General features: G+C 49.9%; 10 protein-coding genes across 10 annotated transcripts; 4 read left to right on the top strand and 6 right to left on the bottom strand.

The window, feature by feature from the left end:
- Positions 1 to 310: 310 nt before the first annotated feature.
- On the top strand, positions 311 to 1,739 carry N7446_003348 (uncharacterized protein; the record flags this gene model as incomplete). The annotated part of the gene is made up of 3 exons (XM_058512097.1): positions 311 to 1,329; positions 1,375 to 1,572; positions 1,622 to 1,739. 3 exons carry the CDS (start codon positions 311 to 313, stop codon positions 1,737 to 1,739), a joined length of 1,335 nt encoding a protein of 444 aa, XP_058377633.1.
- Positions 1,740 to 3,191: 1,452 nt separating this feature from the next.
- N7446_003347 (uncharacterized protein) lies at positions 3,192 to 5,588 on the bottom strand (the record flags this gene model as incomplete). Its single annotated transcript, XM_058512096.1, has 3 exons — positions 3,192 to 4,955; positions 5,005 to 5,372; positions 5,441 to 5,588. 3 exons carry the CDS (start codon positions 5,586 to 5,588, stop codon positions 3,192 to 3,194), a joined length of 2,280 nt encoding a protein of 759 aa, XP_058377632.1.
- A 602-nt stretch (positions 5,589 to 6,190) lies between these two features.
- N7446_003346 (putative L-cystine transporter) lies at positions 6,191 to 7,227 on the top strand (the record flags this gene model as incomplete). The annotated part of the gene is made up of 4 exons (XM_058512095.1): positions 6,191 to 6,231; positions 6,279 to 6,296; positions 6,350 to 6,788; positions 6,865 to 7,227. 4 exons carry the CDS (start codon positions 6,191 to 6,193, stop codon positions 7,225 to 7,227), a joined length of 861 nt encoding a protein of 286 aa, XP_058377631.1.
- Positions 7,228 to 8,611: 1,384 nt separating this feature from the next.
- Positions 8,612 to 9,724, top strand: N7446_003345 (putative C2H2 transcription factor; the record flags this gene model as incomplete). Its single annotated transcript, XM_058512094.1, has 1 exon — positions 8,612 to 9,724. One exon carries the CDS (start codon positions 8,612 to 8,614, stop codon positions 9,722 to 9,724), a length of 1,113 nt encoding a protein of 370 aa, XP_058377630.1.
- Positions 9,725 to 11,154: 1,430 nt separating this feature from the next.
- On the bottom strand, positions 11,155 to 12,270 carry N7446_003344 (esterase/lipase family protein; the record flags this gene model as incomplete). Its single annotated transcript, XM_058512093.1, has 3 exons — positions 11,155 to 12,064; positions 12,112 to 12,174; positions 12,221 to 12,270. 3 exons carry the CDS (start codon positions 12,268 to 12,270, stop codon positions 11,155 to 11,157), a joined length of 1,023 nt encoding a protein of 340 aa, XP_058377629.1.
- Positions 12,271 to 13,147: 877 nt separating this feature from the next.
- N7446_003343 (uncharacterized protein) lies at positions 13,148 to 14,650 on the bottom strand (the record flags this gene model as incomplete). Its single annotated transcript, XM_058512092.1, has 1 exon — positions 13,148 to 14,650. The coding sequence occupies one exon, from the start codon at positions 14,648 to 14,650 to the stop codon at positions 13,148 to 13,150; it is 1,503 nt and encodes a 500-aa protein (XP_058377628.1).
- A 113-nt stretch (positions 14,651 to 14,763) lies between these two features.
- N7446_003342 (F1F0 ATP synthase subunit delta) lies at positions 14,764 to 15,718 on the bottom strand. The gene is made up of 6 exons (XM_058512091.1): positions 15,528 to 15,718; positions 15,438 to 15,460; positions 15,229 to 15,359; positions 15,053 to 15,141; positions 14,907 to 14,996; positions 14,764 to 14,858 (listed from the first exon to the last, which is right to left on the bottom strand). The coding sequence occupies exons 1-6, from the start codon at positions 15,666 to 15,668 to the stop codon at positions 14,826 to 14,828; spliced, it is 507 nt and encodes a 168-aa protein (XP_058377627.1). The 5' UTR covers positions 15,669 to 15,718; the 3' UTR covers positions 14,764 to 14,825.
- A 662-nt stretch (positions 15,719 to 16,380) lies between these two features.
- On the top strand, positions 16,381 to 17,029 carry N7446_003341 (60S ribosomal protein eL29; the record flags this gene model as incomplete). Its single annotated transcript, XM_058512090.1, has 4 exons — positions 16,381 to 16,440; positions 16,532 to 16,583; positions 16,820 to 16,922; positions 16,994 to 17,029. Exons 1-4 carry the CDS (start codon positions 16,434 to 16,436, stop codon positions 17,027 to 17,029), a joined length of 198 nt encoding a protein of 65 aa, XP_058377626.1. The 5' UTR covers positions 16,381 to 16,433.
- Positions 17,030 to 17,641: 612 nt separating this feature from the next.
- Positions 17,642 to 19,192, bottom strand: N7446_003340 (uncharacterized protein; the record flags this gene model as incomplete). The annotated part of the gene is made up of 2 exons (XM_058512089.1): positions 17,642 to 18,855; positions 18,934 to 19,192. 2 exons carry the CDS (start codon positions 19,190 to 19,192, stop codon positions 17,642 to 17,644), a joined length of 1,473 nt encoding a protein of 490 aa, XP_058377625.1.
- Positions 19,193 to 19,540: 348 nt separating this feature from the next.
- On the bottom strand, positions 19,541 to 20,916 carry N7446_003339 (NCBP3 domain-containing protein; the record flags this gene model as incomplete). Its single annotated transcript, XM_058512088.1, has 2 exons — positions 19,541 to 20,737; positions 20,800 to 20,916. The coding sequence occupies 2 exons, from the start codon at positions 20,914 to 20,916 to the stop codon at positions 19,541 to 19,543; spliced, it is 1,314 nt and encodes a 437-aa protein (XP_058377624.1).
- Positions 20,917 to 21,082: the final 166 nt, after the last annotated feature.

Raw genomic sequence — 21,082 nt, 5'->3', positions numbered from 1 at the left:
CTTCATCTCTCTCTAGCTCTACACCTTTCTGCCTTTCTGCATTTCTGCACCTCTACACTTTTGCACTTCGCTCTTTTCTTCTGCCATGCCTGGCCTGTTCTTGTTTTGTTTCTATTTTCTGTCCTCGGATAATCCTCTGTCCGTAACCCCTCATCTCCCATCCCAACTTGTCAGGTCCCTTCCCTACTCTTTCCTCCGATATTCGGACTGTATCTTTTCTTTTTCGGTAATTCCTATATCTAACCATCGATAGGCAATTCTGATGTGTGACCACCAATCACAAGTATAAAAGTGCTGATGCACTTCATTGATGACGTCCGACATGTATGACTCGGATGATGCCTACAATAGGTCGCCAGGCTTAGAGGCGACAAAGGTCAATTATGGAGACAATCCATCACCACCGCCATTTGTCCCAACCGACCCCAAAGATGGCGCGACGGGTCCCCGTAAGCCCGCGCCAGAGAATCAGACCTCAACCCGTGAGGGCGACCGAGTGCTGATGGGGTTTCTAGCACCGAACCACCCCGAAATCGCCATCTCTGCTAGGGACACTCCGCTGGATTTAGATCGCAAAAGTCAAAAGCAACCGTCAGACTTTGATCCGAGGAAATTAAATCCTTTAAATCCTTTAAATCCTTTCGCAAAGACTGAGAAGGAGATCACGGAAAAGCCGACCCTGGCTCCGATCCCAGAGAAAGAGGAATTGAGAAAACGCCTTCCGTCAATCAGTGAACGTGCGGCGGAATTGCCTTTCAGCAAGACACCGCCAGAGATCAAGTCCCGACTGCCATCATTACAACCGATCCAAGCATCGCCAGGGTCCTGCGCAAACTCCCCAGAAAGCAGTCAAACCCTGCCTTCAATCCGCGAAACGCTCAGTGCATTGACAGACTTTGGCCCACACCCTCCACACCCATCACGCCCATTTTCATCATGTCCGACATCAACAACATCAGGAAATGACTCGCCTTACGATCGACCATTCCCGGCCAAGTTTCCCATTCCCGCGAGCCCTTACTCTCACTACTCGCCCGTGAGCATGAAAGACTCCTCTACCAACCCTTCTCCGGCCTCGCATGCGGTTTTCTGGCGCGGTCCCACTCAGACAGATATTCTAACAGCTCCAACCCCGTATGAGGCTTCTCCAATGACAGCCACGAGTCCTACCAGCTATCCTACACCGACTGAACCGGTTGGGACAGGAATGAGTGATCGTGTCTCACTCGCTGCGTCGACTCCTCAGGCCAATGGGGGGCCGACGGGTAGTTACAAGTGCACTCATCCGGGTTGTACTGCCGCACCTTTCCAAACACAATATCTCCTCAAGTAAGAGCACAAAGAAACAGAAAGAACCCCTCTAACAAATACCAGCTCCCACGCCAATGTGCACTCCCAAGATCGACCCCATTTCTGCCCAGTAGAGGGCTGCCCACGCGCCCTCGGAGGTAAAGGCTTCAAGCGCAAAAATGAAATGATGCGCCACGGTCTCGTCCACAACTCTCCGGGCTATGTGTGTCCCTTCTGTCCAGACCAACAACACAAATACCCTCGACCCGACAATCTTCAACGGTTCGTACTCCGAGCCTCAATCTGACATCAGCCCAACTGACACTCTTAGACATGTCCGTGTACACCACGTCGACAAGAACAAAGACGATCCAATTCTGAGACAGGTTCTCGCCCAAAGGCCTATTGGCAGTGCCCGTGGCCGAAAACGAAGGATGAACAATACTTGACATCTTCGTTTCTATTCTTTCATTATTCTTTGATTTGTCATTTCCTTCTTGTTCCTATTTTTGATCTCTACCAGTCCGGTGTACCCTTTACCCCTCCCATCACCTTGTACCTGTGTATCCCGGATGTCTCGAACAAGCGCCTCAGTATGACACAGCATGCAACCCTGGCGTTTTGTGTTTTATTTACCTCCATTACCATCACCATTACCACCTATCACTTCCTTACATCTCCCTTTTTCTCTCTCTCCCTCCTTCTCTCTCTATCTATCTACCTTACGCGTGACGACCTTCCTCAGCCGTGATACCTTTCTGCTGTTTATCTTTATTAGTATCCTTTTATCCTTTGGTTCTTCTGCAATGATACCATCCGTTGTCCATTGTTAGAAATTCATGATATTACATGGGCCATTCGTTTATTCGGGGTGTCGTGTTCATTTACTATCTTTTACTTGTCTATAACTTATATCTTGTCTGATCAATTGCATTGGGTTGCCTTTCTTCTACATTCGCTTTCGATGTCTTTGCGTGCTTAGAAGGGAAGGGAGAGAGGTTTGGAGGGGTTTCATGTTGATCATTCCCGAAGTGTCTTTTCTTCAGGATTCAAGTGGGTTCCGCGAAGCGTGGAAATACGAAGGGTTCAAGAACAGGCCAGTGAGCCAATGAGGTTGAAAAAGACCTCTGCGTCTATGAGAAGTCTGATCAAGGCACTAGCAAAAGAACCCCCCCGAAGCTTTTATAAGGCCCGTCACAGCTGGACCGAATATGGGTCTACAGTATACATATGTACACTCGCTTGATACGCATTGCACGACTTAATTGTTTAATTGGGACTAGAACGACGAATTTCAATTATTATAGTGAAAGACTATACGGAGACTAGACCATACACGCTCCGGTACGTTATGGCCCACAGTAACGTGACGATATAAGAACGAAGAAAAGACTGGATTATAGAGAGAATAAAGGCAGATAGAAGGTGGAAGGCCGAAAGTGCATTTCAATGAAAGAGGTCTACAGGAAGCAAATAACAAAAATCAAACGAAGTATCGACAAATAAATTGCATTTTCGCCAGGGTTATAAGGACCACAGCCAGCATCGCCCACCATTGAGATAACAATAACAACTACCAAAAACCAGGTATATCGGCAACAAGAAAAGAAGACTAACCAACAACACAATACCAAGAAAAAGATCCATACAATCGCTGGCATCATAAAAAAACAAGATCAAGTGAGAAAAAGCTAGCTAAAGAGAATCATATCGTTGCCTTAAAGGCACATTCAAGAAAAAGAGAGCAAACATAAACATATCAAGAAGACATCGTACCGTGACAAAGAGATCATCATATCAACACGGAGAACACTCGTTTTGTACATGTCGTAAGGTCGGGATAAACAGAATGAAAGGGGGAAGGGGGAATTGAACGCATGAAATCGAATCGTAGAGTATGATTAGGTGAACTCCACACCATGCGCTTGCTGCCTTTCTTGGCGGGTACGGGCTCGCTCGGCACGTCTGCGACGGCGGTTATTCGCGTATGAACCGCTGACGTCGGTGCCTGTATATGTAGGGGAGGTGATACTACCGGGGCCGTAGGGCATGCTCGAAGGTGCAGGGTTGGGGATAGGAGGGGGCGGCGGCATTAGGCTGACTTGGGATTGGGGCGCTGCCCATGAGGATGAGGGGGCCATAGTTGCTTGTGGGGGAGCGAGGGGGGCAACGCCTGCAGCGGCTTGTTGGCGTCGTGTTTCCGCGTCCTGTCGGCGTTCCATTTCTTCGACGCGGCGCCAGCGATCATCATGGGCGTCTTCGTGGCCGGATAGGGAGCCTATACTGCTGTTGCGACGGCGAGAGTGGCGTCTTTCTCTGCGGCGGGCTTCGCGACTTGCCGCTGCTTCTTCTTCTGTCAGTCGGCGAAGGGTTACATGTCGTCCATCGTTGTGCATCTTGACTTTGACAGATACTGGTGGTGACTCGACATGATCATCGCGGTGTCGGCTGTTGCTTCGGCTGTGGCGAGAGGCTGCTCCGAGTGCTGCTCCGGCGGCAACAGGTGCAGCTAGCTCTGTTGCATCGTGGGAAAGACGGGAGTGACGAGAGGGGGGACGTTCAGGCCGCAAGTCACCCGAGAATTGTTGGTGAGCTGGCGGCATCGGGGGTGGCATATCTGAGACCATGCTACTATGAACAGCGCCGGATGCCATAGGCTCAGCAGTGAGGAGAGACTCCCCATGTGATGCATGTCGAGGGGGGCGGGTCAGGTCTGTTTCAGTGAGATCGCTTTCAGAGTACGAGCTGGTCCTTCTTCTTGGGTAGAAGCTTCCTTCTCCCTGAGGACGTCGTTTGCTGTTTGCTCTTTGTAATGATTCATCAATGTCGTCTCGGCGGCGAACCTCCTCCAACCGTTGTTTCTCTTCATCTTCCTTGTTGCCACGGCTAAACAATTTCTTCACGGCAGCAAAAGCACCGACGCCCAAAACCGCATCTTTGATGCCAGATGACCTCCGCCTGGGTGGCTCGGTGAAGTATGTACTGTTGTAATAGTAAGATGAGCCCGGGCTCTGCGATCTGCTCGGCGGACGGCTCGGCGGTCGATTAAGTGGCGTTCGATGGCTTGGCTCTGGTCGGCCATCTTCCATCCTGCTAAGCGACTCGTCTGTGTAGCTATGAGTGCGCGAGTGAGGAGCGGGTCTATACCGACCTGACTCGGCATCATCTTCACGCTTCTTTCGACGATCCCACCACTTCTTGGCCAAAAGACCAGCCCCGGCTAATGCGCCAATTTCGAAGAGTTTCTTACCGAAACCACCACCATGGTGCGAAGGTTCATTTGAGTATTTCTCATCCGAAACAGAGGTGCGGGACTCCTCGTAGACCTGACTGGCGTGGCGACTGCGAGGACGTCGTCGGAACATAGAAGCCAGGCCAGCGGCCATAGCACCACCAGCGAGTGCTTCACCCACATGTCCACCCCCATGGTGTTCCGAGACCTCTGACGGTCCAGTGTAATGACTATGACCACCGCCATGTTCACTCCCCATATGATATCCTTCGGTATCATACCGATAAGAGAGTATAAAGTAAGCAACCAGGTAGGCAAAGGCGGCAAGAGCGAACAAGATGAAAAGGACCTTGGGCGAGCCGTAAAGTGTAAGTCCCAATGGGATCTGAACAATGCCCAGGATGACGAGGGCACGGCCCATCCACCGGTGAAACTAATACATGTTAGATCGAAACTTCACTTCTTTTCAATTAGTTACTTACCACCAGCTTCAAGGGGACATGAACTCGTTGTCTTTTGCTCTCCACCTTGTGCACGAACCAGCCCCAGAGCACCTGGAAAATAACCAAAACGTAGATTGCCAGGCCAATTCCATGGTGAGGGTTGGTCAGGCTTCTTTCTGGCCCGACAGCAAACCATCCAAGCACAAACACGACAGTGCTCAAGAGCAGAGTCAGCGCCTGACCCCAGGCGTGCAATTTAAATGCCCAGTATGGGTTCCATCGGGAGTAGTATCGAATTATTAGGGTTGATATGGGCACGATGCCCAAGAAAACGATTGCTGCAATAACGCCGTGCGCGATGATAATGGAATGGTACCCGGCCATATCTTTGAAACGATTGCCCATGCCTGAAATAAGTTAGTAACAAATTAAAGAAACAAAGGGATTATAAGAATATATAATGTTTCCAACTAACCATTGTATCGCATCGTCTCAAAATTGACGCCCATCAAATTGGGTAGCAAGAAGGTATCTCGCCCCGAGTCCCAGGTGCCATCTCCAACATGTAGGGTGTTTGACGAGTATGTGTTACTCCCCGCAGCGGCGAGGTCTGAGACTGACATTTTGCGTCGGATTCTTCGAATACCACGCGATCTTCAATCTGGAATGTCGGAGTTACCGAAGGAGATCTGTCGGGATCCCCCGATCTGAAGAATGCACCATGCGACAGCGGGTTCGGAAGTGAAACTGGAATGCTAAATGGCAAGTGGCCGATGAATTGTGTATTGTTCAATCAATAGGCTCGGAATACGGTGTTTCACAAGACCTAGGTAGGGAGGTCGAGGTGGACAAGAGGTCGAGAAGCGTAAGGAGAGGTAGGAAAAGAAGTGCTTTAGGGTAAAAATGTGAAGCCCGATAAGATTGGAAATATGGCCGTCTGAACAAGACCGTAAGTACAAGGAAGGAAGGAATCACAACAGGTCTGGAGAGCTGACCGAATCCCCAGTCAACTGTTTGCCATTTGGGGTTTAGCGTGACAACACATAACCCGGACAACCACTGCTGACTCAGCCACAGAAACTGACCGCCTTCCTGATCGGACATATCTTATCAGCTGATCTTATCATTGCGTGCTGAACACGCCAACTTCGTCAAGTCTCCTCCCTGTGTCTCCCCTCTTCTTCTCTTCTCTTTTTCCAGGGATGACGTCCTAGACTGATCCAACATGACCTCTCAGATTGAGGTGTTCATTAAAGCCCTCTCCCGGTTCGTCGCCTCTCTATCTGCTATAGAGACATAACTAACCTTCATAGGCTCCTAGGGTGGGCATAGTGAGTTCCGCATCCCTCCGACCTGCACCGGATCACAACTGACTCAAACACAGCATGCTCTGTTGGTCTGGGTCTTTCTATCCCCAACCCCTCACCAATATCAAACGCAAGTCTACGGTCGGCTTATCGATTGATCTATCCACAATCAATCCATTGGGTTTCGTCTGCTATGCGATATACACCGGTGCGTTCCTATACTCGCCCATGATCCGCGCGCAGTATGCCGCTCGACACCCGGCGGCTGAGGAGCCGACAGTCCGGTTCAATGACTTTGCATTTGCGGCCCACGCGGTGCTGTTGACTGTGATCATGTATACGCAGTTCTGGCCTTTCATCTGGGGTCTGCATGTGTCCCGCTTTCAGAGGATTAGCTGGCTAATGGCGGGTCTCTTCTGGGGATCTGTTCTGGCTCCTTTGATGGTTATGTGGATTGTGTTAGCGCGTAGCCCGGATGGGGGTTATGATCCTTCATCCTGGGCGTGGATTGACGTGGTAAGTGAAGAGATGTTGAGTAGAGATATCGCACTCCGATGATTTGGAAAAGGAGAGAAACCTAATATGCAACCAGATCTACTCGTTCTCATATGTCAAACTTCTTATCACCATTGTGAAGTATATGCCGCAGGTGTGGTTGAACTACCAGCGCAAGTCAACGGTGGGTTGGAGTATAGGGACCATTTTGCTGGATTTGGCTGGCGGTGTTCTTTCAATGGTTCAACTGGTACTCGACTCCAGTCTCCAAAGTGACTGGAGCGGTATCACCGGTAACCCGGTTAAGCTGCTGCTCGGCAACGTTACCATCTTCTTCGATGCGATCTTCGTGATCCAACACTATGTCTTGTACCGGGACGACTCGAAAAGAACCCCTGGCCCGGGCGTGCGGACACCCCTCCTGGTCGGGCAAGACGACACTGTGAGAGCCCAGGCGTGAAGTTAGTCATACATGGGGGCCGAATTCAAGGCATGGAGCATTTCTCTATTTTTGTAGCGTTGTTTTGAGACATGGGGGCGGGTTTCCGATCCCCGTCTCACATCAAGACCTTGGCGATCCAAGGCGTTTCTATAAGGCTAGGCTATAGATGTATAATGATTTGAGACACGAAGATTGCAAGGTCGAGCGAGATCCAGCGAGAAGGAGTACAGAGTGCATAAGAGGCTTGAAGTAAGACACCGCTACTCAGATTTGGGGGCCCCCAACATCTGCCCCTCCACAGCACAATATAATTGGTCCAGCACAGGGATAAGCACAAAGTACTCTTCTTCATCCAATCACTTCACTCAATACGGCGTTGCCGAGTTCCGTCGACGGTTCTGACCGTCGGTGTCGGGTTTTGGGGCTCTAGGCACTGCCATAGCTGAGCCAAGTCCGCAGTCCTATCCATTTTCGATCATTCTTCTTCTTCATTCTCCCTCGTTATGCACCATGAGTGGCCCGCGCCGTTGCCTTCTTCAAGAAGTGATCGCCGTACCTTGATAAAAATATGTGAATCATTTCATACCCCAGCGCCTTACGCGTGTTGCGTATGAGAAATCAGAATACCACCTTTCCTTGAACGTAACGTTGAAGCTGACTGAGGGAAATTTGGAAGCAAAGTGTATAACTTCATGATGGATTTATAATGGAGTACAAACATGAGGTCGCCACGTTTCATGAATAGCGTGTTACACTAGAGGTACAAATAACACATAAGGCTGTGAAGGCTGAGCTACGATCAACCCGAAGAGTTGGGCGTCGCATGGCTTTGCCTGGGGGCCAATAAGCGATGAAAGTAGTACAGACCCTGTCCAAGATCGTAATGATACCCTATGGAAATGCCACTCCCGTCATCTATCAGCCCTAATGCCGTTAGTAAAGCGCACCGTACTTCTACAAATGGGAGACTAGTCTATGCAAGCCCCATGGATCATCGCTGCCAAGGACTATGCCCGCAAGCCCATGTTTGTGATTCAGAATGATTCAACATCAGATTTGGGGATAAGCTGTATTATCAGTACTATCTGAAGTACCTGCAGATCCATCTCAAATTCCTATGCGGAACGCCTGGTTGTTAGGATTACAGCACTGCCTCACGCTGTTTATACGCCATAAATATAGCTGCATCTGCTGGATACGAGCCTCTTCGATCCCCAGGAGAACCTTATAACACTTAGGGTTGTCTTCTAACTCAGACTCTACGCCTGACCACGTTTCTTTCGTCTTTCTTTTACAAGCTAACTGTATGAGGGCGCTTCCCTCCACATCCATCTACTTCACGGCCGAAGTTCTCTCAGCCCTACCACTCCCAGAACTCTTCCATCATTGCCTCTCGATCACCATGTCCAACCTGTATTCTCGTAATCAAAAACCAAACAGCATGTATCCCACTGTGCCTGACAGAGGCCGGGAGTTAGAGCCATACATGGTGGGCCTAACAGGCCACCCTGAACTCAACCCTCACCTCTCCTCTGGCATGAAACCGCTAGACTTTATGGACACACCAGCCCCACGAATGTTCCTCGCACCGAAAAACTATTCCTCAACCCGACGAGGCTCATGTTGTAGCGATACACTGGGCTCACAATACGCATGGTCCACAGCCTCCAACGCAGATCTACTTGCAACCTCCCCAGCTCTATCCTCGCTCGAGCCCTCGGCCTGCTCAGGACCAACCTCTCCCTACATGCAGAGCTACTACCCATCGGGCCATATGCAGCCCGCTATAAACACGCCCGATATGTCAACCTATAGCCCCCAGCAAATCAACAAATGGTGCATCGAGACCAACCCCACCGGCGACTTCTACTCTTCCTACCAAGCAATAAACCCAGGTGCCATGCCCTACACACACACTACAGATGTTCAATCAGACCCTTTCGCCCACAGTAACTCCCTGAGCACAGCAAACGACTGGCTCTCAATGCCAGCCTTCACAGACCCAATCCCAATTCCAGAATCCTTCTTCCCAGTCTCAATCTCGCAACCTCAATCCCAACAACTCATCCCCTCATCATCATCATCAACAACAACAACAACTACTACTACTACTACTACTTCAAATACCTCCTCCACAGGAACACGCCCCTCCCCAACCCGCTCCTTCTCTGACAATCCCTCCCCACCAAGCAGCACAAGCGACCTAACACACTACGGAACCCCAACAGCAGACGGAGCCTGGCGGTGCGCACACCCGGGCTGTTCCTCGCAGGCTGTATTCCGACGTGGATGTGATCTGCGGAAGCATTTCAATCGGCATCGGAAGTATCTCTTCTGTCGGCATGAGGGGTGTCCGCAGGCTGTGCATAATGGGTTTTCTAGTAAGAAGGATCGCGCGAGGCATGAGGCTAAGCATAATCCTGGGATTGTTTGTGAGGCTGTGGGTTGTGGGCGGGTTTTTAGTCGGGTTGATAATATGAAAGATCACGTTAGAAGGATTCATCGGAGGGGGTGATGGGAGGTGAGATGGTGGGATTTACTCTGGGTATGGTTATGGATATGATGGTGACGACGTCATGGGATATATGTTGTATTTCTTGATTTGTTTTTCCTTTTGTTTTCTTTTCCTTTTCTTTGGATTTCGCTTGTACTATAAGTGGGAATGGGTCGGGTAAGGCGAATTGGGAAGGGTTGCGTCTCCTCCCGGTGAGGGTTGACTTGCTAAAAACATACTGGAGGCATATGATAAAGGGATTAGGGCTCGTCTGTTTAGAATGAGAATTGATGTCCCCCGTGTGGGGTTCCTGCGTTGATTAGGTGCTTAGTGCTGAAAGATAAATAGGAACAAAAAATCCCTGACAAATTAAATAAAAACTAAAATTACAAGGCTTGCTAGAGGGAAATATCACTTATTGTCTTAGTGGCGGCCGGAAGCCCTAAATCCACTAGACTATACGCATATATCGAGTCGAACTCCGCTACAGTCACTCATCTCTGTTCCTCACCTCTCTTCCGGTTTTCTTTTCTTTTTTCGATCACCTCAATAGCCTGCTAAAATGGCATCTGCAGTTGACTCTTAGCACGGTTTTCCGGGTAGACGGCATCGTGGCCGTCATTACCGGAGGAGGCAAGTGGTCAGTGGAGTCCACCACCATTGTCGAAGGGATTTTGCTAAACAATTTGTCCCACTGGGTATTGGGCTTACTATGTCACGGGCTCTTGCAGCCAACGGCGCGCAGAAGGTCTATGTTCTAGGACGTCGACTGGAAGTGCTAGAGAAGGCAGCCGAGGAGTACCCACATAGTCCCAGTCCAAGCCGATGTGACATCCAAGACTGGCCTTCAAGCCGCAGTGGACCACATTAAAAATGAAGTCGGCTATGTCAACCTCGTCGTCGCCAATTCGGGCAACATCGGACCCGCGGTGCGCTTTAGTCCCAGTGCATCGATTTCCGAGCTGCGCGAGACCCTCTTTGCCAACTTTCCCCGGACGAAATGAACGACGCTCTAGCTCTTAACATCACCGGGCCTTCTTTACCATGACGGCTTTCCTGGAGCTGCTCGACGCTGGTACCCAGAATGCCTTACAGGGCGGCTTCGGCAAGCCCGCCAAGGAGGGTAGGTGTATAACTTAGAACCGTAGGGTATAGCTTATACACCATTGCATAAAAAACGCTTTTGTGGTCATTACAATGTTCTAGTAAATCTGCCTTGTCTTTTTATACTTTGGTTTTTGGTTTTGCATGATGCATGATTCTGGCTTTGGAGGGTTTAGCTTCTAGATCCGCCTCGCATAAACTGATCTTAGTAGGAGTAGCAGCAAGGTGAAACTGATTGAAAAGATTGAAAAAAAAAGGAAAAAAAAGGAAAAATAAAAAGAAAGAAAGAAAAAAAGAAAGAAAGAAAGAAAGAAAGAAAACGTTAACAGCCAGGGTCACAGCCAAGGTCAAGTAAAGGTAAAATTTGAAAAGCCACTCGAGCTCGCGCCTTGAAAGCCATTGTAGCCGGTGTGACCATGCAAAGTGTAGTTTGTCGACGAAGGGCTTCCTGGGCAGGAAGTATTGATAGAAGAACCCACAGATGCTTGATTTGGAGTCCCAGTAATATCAGCCTCATTCTCCTTCCGAGATGTCGCAATCAAACTAGCAATGAGAGTCTGAATGTGTTCATAGCCCGCGTCCAATCGACCACTGAACTTAGCCATGTTGAAATGATTAGCTTCAATACTGCAATTCTTATAGCCTCTAAGGACTGCAGAGTCCTCTTCAACAATCCTGCCCACCGCGTCATTTATCTGCTTGGCCTCGTAGAAACAAAAGACCTCCAAAGAGATATCCCCCCGACGAAGCATAGACTGAAATCCAGTCCCAACTCTTTGCAGGTCGTTCGGCCCAGGATTTGTCCCCACAGTCTCTTTTTTGGCTATATGAGAGGCTTTTATATACCTTGTGAGCCTCTCGCCATGAAATGCTAATGATGAACCGTGGTGCGGAGTTCCCATGAAGATAATGCCAACAGCATAATTTGAGATTTGCCAGAGACCATCAACCTGAGTACTGAGTATAAGCGCTTGCTGGCATACAAGACCGCCAAAGCCATGTGCAATAAATAAGATGGGTCTTGTAGGGAAGTTTTCTCTTTGGCTGACAAGCGCATAGGCCAGTGATTGGCCGTGGTCGTATAATCGATTTGAGGAAGAAATTGTCGAGAGTCCAGCGACATCGACATCGTATCCAAAGGTCATGATACGTGCAGCAGGGAAGTCTCCGACCAGGAGGTCTTGGGGCCAGCAAGTGCCCTTTTTATGCGTCCATGTTGTCTCGCGGTTGCCAGTTAATCCATGGACAAAGACAATACTAGTCAATGTCAGTATCATTATTTTGTTTGGTCTCTGTGAACTCACTCCAGGCCGGAATTGGACGGATCAGAGAGTATTTTCATGCCTATAGCACCCTCTGTAGAGAACCTGTGTGTTGTGAGCTTATTCTATGGTCAGTTCTGGGAATACTTACAGATTCTGATCCGTCGAGCTTCTCCGCAGTCTATCCTTGATGGCCTTCATACTGTTGTGATAGAAGAACAGAGTTATCAATCTATAGTTTCAGATACTAATAAAAAGATGAAGCAGGAAGACGAATGAGCGAGGGATGAGATGGGTTCGTTCATCGCCTGGATGGTGCCCAGCTTAATATACAACCTATACAACCCTGTCTGAAACCGAGACCCCGCTTCTTAAAATGTCAACGAAGATTCCCACGTCCGTATCAGAATCTAAGCGAAAATTACACGGGAAATCTCTTGTGGCTGTCAACGAGCATTTCTGTGAGTATATCTCGAGCCCCAATGTTGTGACATGCCCAGACACAGACCAGAAGACTCCATATCCCCTCCCCATCTAAGACGCTATAGGCTCTGCAAGGCGTTGTACAGTTTTACCTCGCCCAGAACGCATTGGACGAAGGGGACGGATATACTTGAGGAAATCCACAGATGTGCTAAATAGGATGACAGGTCCGGATCATCCCGAGAGCATGCAAGGTATGATGCTTCTTGTCGAGTATAGAGGGGTAGGAAAAGGTCCTGTGAGCCAATCTACTGGGTTTTAGCAAAAGGGTTTGAATGATTATTGATTCAAATGATTAATGCTATTACATTCTTTTCCCACTGACTTTCATGATACCTCGAAGTTTTGACAATCAAAATCAAACAATAGCAACAACAACAAAGGGCCTCTCAGGAATACATATACATCATACCCATGACTCATGACTCAATGTTCAAACACAAACATATCTCGAAGGAAAACAAAAGCATTACACAAACAGATGATCATAGACATAACATATGCAAACAAGTATCGGAATTGGCTCAAACGTATCCCTTGGTCTGCATGTCCTTTCAATCTTGCCTGATGCCATGGGCTCTTCGCAATTTGGCACTCAGTTGGAGTTGTTGGGTACAAACCTCACACCACCACCGGTAATGAGTCTCAGTCCACGTTTGGCCATTGCTCGAATGACGACAGAGACAAACGTTGAAAACAGAAGCTTGACAAAGTAGATGATTGCAGCACCGATGCGAGTATTTTCCAGAAGTTGGAGGGCATAGAAGAAGACACCCACAGGCATGATGATCAAAATCGCGGGAAGGATGATGCAGAACTGGCAAAGGACTTCATCAAGGGGCGGCTGAAAGGCAAGTTGTTCAAGTTCAGGTGCAAAGCGAGGCATCTTGCCCTCCGATAGAGTCGCTTGGGACACGATGGTGGCAATCACATACTTTAGGTCCTTCCGGGGAGAGCTAGCCGGTTGTTCTCGAGGTCTGTAAATTGCAATTAAGAACGCCATAGAACGAGGGACCTTTTTCTTAGTTTTTCCTGTGCTCTTTGGCTCATCAGCGATGAGAGTGCCTGCTGCGTTTCCCGAATAGTCATTAAATGTTGCATTTGGTAGACTTGAATGGAACGGAGGACGCATGCCAGGCTGATCCCGGGTCCGGGATGCCTGGGCCGAGGCCATATTCATGGGGCTGTGTGGCGGAGAGACTCGATGAGGGGTTGCACGACGGATAACCTTCCACCTACCATGTTGCTTCTGCCGAGAGGATGCGAGATGGTCCTGCTTTCGTTCAACCGAGGGCAGCGGGCGTTGTGCTGGTGAAGGCGGGATCGGAGAACTAGCAGGAGAAAAACGAACGGATCGCGGCGCCGAGCCAGGGTTGCCAGATTTCTTGAGAGAGCTGACATTTGGGGCTGGGTGATGGTTTGCTAGAGCAGCGATGGGAGGCTTGAGTAATTGTTGCTGATCGCTCAAAAGACGCACTTTTGTAGGTGTTGGCGATTGACTACTATCACGTCCACCAAAGACAGAGTGTCCCTTGGGCGAGTCTGCCTCGGGCGAATCTTGAAAGCAGTCGTAGTTAAACTCCTCGGTATTCGGCATATCATTCAGGTGTAAGTACTCGGTGGCATGAGGCACCACGGGTTCTTCGTTGCTGTCGTTTTCACTGTTTGGTGTAGAGGTCCGTTGGGGGTTCGCTGGTTCACCAACGTTGTCGAGGATGTACTTGTCTGTAGCTGCATCCAGAACCAATCGAGGAAAGTATCGTCTGGCATTTAAGCCAAGCGAGGCTTCCTGAAGTCCTCTGAACCCATGCTCTTGCTTCAGACTTGGCTTTTTGGTCATCATCGTGTCAGCTGGTCCATCGAGCCCGAAAGCAGTGAAAGTAGCAAAGGATGGTGAAAAGAGATTCAGATGGGAGCCAGTTGTGACTGGGGTATTGGAAGTGACGGGTACAAGAGAGGATGCAAACAGATCACGAGAGTCAGAGGTGACTCGAGTATCTGCAGTGGAGGTAAACGAAGGTGAAAACAGGTGAGAGTCAGTGAGTCGAGTATCCACGACGCCCAAAGGATCAGACTTGATTAACCTGGCAGAAGGCATGTTGGTGCGAAGGAGGGAGAGAGAAAGAGACAGACGAGATCGCCCGGAAGAGAGAAATAGATGGTGTCCCAATCGGGAAGGTGCACCTTCCTACTATATTTGGAGACCAATGAGGAAAAGAAGAATTGCTATAATTCTACAGATTCAAGGGCAATAATGGTTATGTACAGCAAGTCTATTTGACGAGAGACTGGAGGGTCTCGAGAACCTAATTCAGTCAGCATTTGGCCGGTTCAAAGTCACCACGATTTCATACCTCAAGCTCAACCTTGGCCTCGGCAATGTCCTGCTCGCTGCCGTTGCCGCTAGCGGTCTTCTGGGACTCAGCAATAAGGGCGCGGATGTTCTATAGGGAAAGGATTGTCAGCTGGAATTGCGACATCGCGAAGGAGGATAATCTACCTCGGCGCTGAACTCCTCAAGGCCAAAGATCTCGGAGCTGTTGATGCTGAACTCGTTGTTGGGTTGCATAACGGCAAAACCACCGGCGGCTATTGAGAAACATTGTTATTAGCTGATTTGCTCGCATTCAAGGACCAGATTCTCGGGTGATCCCTAGGTGCGAGGGTCGGACGTACTGAAGAGCTGCTTGGTGGAACCGTTCTCCTCAACAATCTCGATGAGACCGGGCCTCAGCTGCTCAATGGAGGGAACGTGGTTGGAGAGGACACCCATGTCACCGGAGGCGGCGGGAATGTTGACCTGGGTACTGTGATCGCGAAGGTCGGTCAGTATTTAGGTAAAGGGCGAAGACGCCGAGGCGGGCGCAGGTCAATGGATAACATACACGCCAGTAGCCTTGTAGATAGTCTATCGAGCAATAATAAAGTCAGTACTTGTGTTTGGATGGGATGACAAACACGGTTGGTTCACGCACCTGGTGAGGCAGGGTCAGGGACAGCTTAAGGGTGTCGACAGCATCGGCGTAGGTACGTCTGGGGACACGAGCGAGGGGCATAGAGGGGCGGGCAGCCCTCATAGCCGAAAGACCGGAGCGAGCGAGGCGGTTGAAGCTCATTTTGCAAGGGTGGATGACGTGCAAAGGCTGGGTTATCCTTCTTGAAGTTGCAGTGCAAAGACGAAGTCGGAATGCCGGTTGTTCCCTAGCGCCGGGTCACGTGGCACGGGAATCCAACGGCCGAAGTATGGCCAAGTCTGAGCTGTGTTTACTCGTGCTTGCATACCTATTTGCAATGATAATGGGGAAAGGTTCTATTCAATCATCTACCTATATACTCCAGAGTTGGCATTTCCACCACCGGAATGTCTCCAATCAATTACCTTCTGGTGAGGGTAGGTGCCGCGAACAGGGACGGAAGTTCTGGCCACGCTTGACACACAATTCCCAAGATTCAGTCATGATTTTGGGACTTATATGACCATCATATAACCTCTATGATCATGCGAAGGTTCTATGCAGAAGGAGAGATATATCCATTAGGCCGTCACGTGGTATATATCACGTGCTATGGATGGCAGAATAGTGTCAGTGAAAAAGAATCATCTGCTGCAAAGTCCAGCAAAGTCCAGAGGGAAAAAAAAAAAAAAAAAAAGAAAAAGACAAAGTAGTATTAAAAACAACCTAGCAAACAATGATAATCCCTTAGCATATGATATCATTGCAGTATCCTGCTGAAGCCATCTGTCTCTTTACTATGTACACCGCCCGATAAGCGAGATCCCACAAACGGAACGAGCCCTAGCCGAGCCTCTTAGGCCTGACGTCCCAGTTCCCTCTCCTCACCAACCATCCCACCGTCAATCAGCGACAACATCCGTCAAGATGGCCAGTACGTTTCTCCCTCGACCATATGGCTTCTGCTCGCCTGCAAGCCGCCCAGAAAAAAAGAGCGACATCGCTGACATGATTTTCGCCCACAGAGTCCAAGAACGCGTCCCAGCACCACAACAGCCAGAAGGCTCACCGTAACGGGTACGTCTACCCTTCAATATTTCGATGACCCTCTTGCACTTGAACGACACCTTTTGGTCGACATTTACGGGAATGGTGGGAAAATGGGTGCGGGCGAACGATTTTATTCGGTGTGATATTCCGGGGTCACATCTTGAATATTCACTTGGACAAATTCTTCGACCTGCTACCACCTACCACCTACCACCTACCACAACATCTACCAGAACGAATCGCTGATATACCTCTCCGAACAGTATCAAGAAGCCCAAGACCAACCGTTACCCTTCCCTCAAGGGTGTTGACCCCAAGTTCCGCCGCAACCACCGTCACGCTCTCCACGGCACCATGAAGGCCCTCGTACGTTGACCACAACCCGAACCCAACAAAACCATGCATCCATCCATGACAAATACTGACCCATTGAACAGAAGGAGCGCAAGGAGGGCAAGCGCGAGGTCGCATAAATGTCTAACGGAGTCTGAAAAAATGGGAATCATGAAACGCAACTCGAGCGCGCAGGAGGTCCGGTGAACATAAAGTGTGCGACGATCAAGGACGGTCCGCTGTGTCGAATAGGCCTGGTTTCTGCTTATTCCTTGCGCGATGAGTCTCGGGTTGTTTGATATCAAGAAATCAACAGGCTTAATTCGATGTGCACAGCGGTGCCATTTCTAAAGCGGAATATCTTCTGCTATTCTTCTTTTCCCGTCCTTTCCAGCCTCGTGGGCTCGACTGCTGCAGCCCTCGAGCTTAGTTCTCTTTCTCCCTTTCCCTTTTCCCCATTCCCCCACTCTCCGGCATATGTGTGTACAGCTGCGTGCCTTTCTCATGCGCGATTGCTGAAGGATTTTTCTTTACGTGCCAAGAACGAATCCCAGACCCTCCTCGATTACATACCCTGTCTTGATGCTTCTCGAAAGAGACAGGGTTCGTGGTTAGGAGGGTTACATCTCGTAGCAGTAACAGTTGTTTGTTTTATGTCTCAATAACCTTCTTCTACTCAATTACACATTCGGTATCATATGTCAATTTTCCTAGCCGTAATGCGACAAAGATCCTGAATATACCTCCAGCATCTATACCTTCCAAACAACCAAACGCCTATCAAACCCACCACTAATAACCCATTCCTCCTGAACTAGCTCACCATCTCCCCTCGACACAGAAACATACCCAGACCAAACAGTCCGCACCTTACAACCGGGCTCATGACCCCCCTTAAGCTTAGCAATAACCTTACCCGTCTTGGTCTCAATGCCCCGAACAACGCCATCATCCCCATTAACCCAAACCCCAGACCCATCCGGTCTCCACGCGACCTGTGGGGTCGAGTAAGCAGTCTGCGAAGCGAAGGTATTCGCCTGCACGAGGATAGCAGCGTCCTCGCGATTTGCCAATGCCAGAGCCTCCATAGCCTGAGAAGCCTGCGTGACTGGATCCGCTGGATCTGAACCATTTTCCGTGTCTGATTTGCCCAATGATGGGAAGAGCAGACGTACAATGATAACTTTCAAATGGGGTAGTGTCGACGTAGCCACTGCTAGGAGGCCCGGGTCGTGCGGACTGAGAGCCATATGGGCTGGCGAGAAAGCAACCCAGGCATTGGAATGAGGCGCTAGATTTTGATATCCGAGAAATTGACAATTGCGCGGAGAGGTGAGAGAGGCGGCTTGCTCGGCTGTTTCTTCCACCTGGTAGTAATGGATGTAAGTTGAATCTCTGCGCGAGACGAGGAGAAGTAGTTCGTTTGTATCGATATGAGGTACGAATAGAAGCGATTCTGGGTTCGATGCGAGCTTGATGCGAGCGACGGGTTCGCCGATTTTGAGGGTTGGTGCGTTTGCCTCGTCTGGGATGTTGAGGCTGTATAGCACGACTGTCTCGTCCCATCCAGCGGTAGCGATCCACCACTTGGAAGGTTCTTTCCTGTCTTCATAGGCTACCGCTTTGACGGCATATTTCCCATGGTCCTTCCTGCTGTCTAGGAGTTGGGTACCATGCTGGAGAAGGATTTGACCGGACATATTTGTCAAGAGGATGTATCGGCCTTGAAGGATCGAAACGAACGAGAGAACAGGTGCACTTGATAGCTCAGAGAAGGATCTGACAGCTGCATTGCTCCCTGCGGTTTCGAGTACATGCACTTGTTTATCAGCGCCAGTAGAGATGATATAGGATTGCGCTGATGTAACCGCGCCTTCATCAGCGTCCTCGCAAGGCTTCTGCCATTGATCTACCGACGCAGCAAGTAGATTTGATGATGTCTGGATAACAGCAGGTTTTGACGGTGCTAATATTGTCAGCGATAGAACGAAATACAACATCTAAATCCAGACACGCAAAGCTTTGCAACACGAAAGGAACTCACCTGGGTCACTCCACAAACCAGTCTCTTGACTATCATCTCCATATCGTTCAAAGTTGACGCTTTGATCATAAGTTTGCTTCTCTTCGAGCAAGCTTTGAATGGTCCAGTTATTGGTGTCGCCGCCGGAGGTCTGCCCCACGTCGGGAGCAAGGCCAGCCTCGCGGATAAAAGCCTTTAATGTTTCTGTGTGGTCATTTGTGCGCAAAAATCGAGCAACCAGAGCATTTGCTAATGCATCTACTGTCGCGGAGGGAGCCATACTTGCATTTGATGCCGGGGGAAGTTAGCTGCGGTTGAGAAATGATTAGTTGTCCGTGGCGCAGACCCTGCGACGCTACTGTATAGATCTTCGAATTCTTGACAACAGCTGTGTTCCATGCGACCCAATACATTTATTGTTGAAATTGGAGGGTATTGGGAAGGGTCTTATGGGTTATTCCATAGAGCAGAGCAGAGTATGTGTTATTATGGAGATTTATCAGACAAAATCCATTTTCCCATCCTGTCCGCGAAACGCCGGATATCGAGCATGCAACAGAAAACGCAACAGAAAACCCCCTAACAATCATGAAAATGCATAGGTTCAAAGCCCAAACCAATTGTTGCTTCAGCTGAACATGTCCTCAGCACGGCGCCGGCGGCCACCGCGTCCCTCTAGAGTTTCGTCGAACAGTTCCTTGCCAGCGTTGTTGCCGTACTTAGAAGGGAAGAGTTCACGAACTGATGCACCCCTGCCCTTGATCGACATTCCCCCAGATGAGCCCCGGATGGCAAAGCCTTGGTCTTCACCAGCTGATCCTCGAATGCGAGTGCCTTCGTCCGATCCAGGGAAGAGTTCAATATTGCTGTTGCGACGGTGTTCAGAGTTTCCTGGGATGGAGGAAGCGTCAAACGCATCTGACCGACGGTGATGACTGGACTTGCTAGGCAGCAGTTCCTTCTTGATATAACTTGAGGTAGGCTTGTTTGGGAACAGCTCTCGGTTGCCAGGCTCATTGCTATCGCTCGGGAAGAGCTCCCGACCCTTGTTTCGACCAAGTCGCGGCGACCTCTCGCGGAATCGCCTGCTGTTGTCACGGTCTTCACGGTCGGCTCGCTTTGATTCCTCCAGTGTGTCTCGGCCGGGCGACGCACTGCGGTTGCGGAGACGTCCACTTGATCGTTCCTCATCTGCTGGGAACAATTCCCTCTGACCGCGGCCTCTCCGGCCTCCTCGGCCCCCTTGCTCAGTGGTACCGGAGCCTGCATTATCACCGTACATGTCGACATTGAATTGGTCATCCTCGTCTCGGTCTCGGCGTCGTCTGTGCTCCCGGTCATCGAATCGGCGCCGCCTGTAACCATCATCATCATCGCTGCGTCTCCGATCCGCAAATTCTTGTCGCAGACGTTCTCTGGGGTCGTGTTCGGGGTGCATAAGGTAGAAGCGACTCTTCTCATAAGAGCGGGCCTGTTTGCGGTCGGTCTTGACAGCCGACCGGACTTGGAGGACGGAGTCGGGGTGGGAGGAAAGGGGCTTCGCGGTTCGCAGGCGCAGTGCAGGTAGAGAAGACGCGTCTTCTTCCTCGTTTACTTGGGTGAGAGCCGCGAGAGCTTGGATGCCGACCTCGGTGGAGGAGTAGATGAGGTTGGCGGAGGTGTCATCGATCCATTCAACGCGCACTGGCTCTTCTGCGAAGTGACTGCAAGCGAATTGTTTGATATTTTCCGTAGTCAGTTCATCGACGCCGCGAACATGCACCTTTTCGTAGACCGCCTCTTCGTCGAGCGGATCGAGTGTGCTCTCCACGTTGGGGGCCGATTCCTAGTATTGAACACATGTCAGTGGGCAGAAAAAAAGCAAATGAGAGCCAAATAGACACATACCATCTGAATTGGCTCGGGCTCGGGCTCGGGTTCAGGTCCTAAGTCAAGGTCCATGTCGATATCCATGTCTGCGACAGGAGCCGCGGGCCCATTGATTGACACGTTCGGGGCGGCCATAACGGATTGTGAGGTGGAGGGAAATTCAAGTGGCTGGCGCGTTCCCAATTTATATAGAACTGACGACTAATCGAGAGCGATGAGCAGAGGTGAGCAGAGGTGAAAACCGTGGCGGGAGCTTGAACGTCGCGCGCCTGATAAGGATTAGCGCCTTTTTCCGGGGAAC

This window comes from Penicillium canescens (genome assembly GCF_028828765.1).
Source record: "Penicillium canescens strain IBT 15451 chromosome Unknown utg000002l_segment0_segment0, whole genome shotgun sequence".
Taxonomy (NCBI): domain Eukaryota; kingdom Fungi; phylum Ascomycota; class Eurotiomycetes; order Eurotiales; family Aspergillaceae; genus Penicillium; species Penicillium canescens.
Note: the sequence above shows the minus strand (reverse complement) of the source record. Positions and strands in the feature narration are given on the sequence as shown.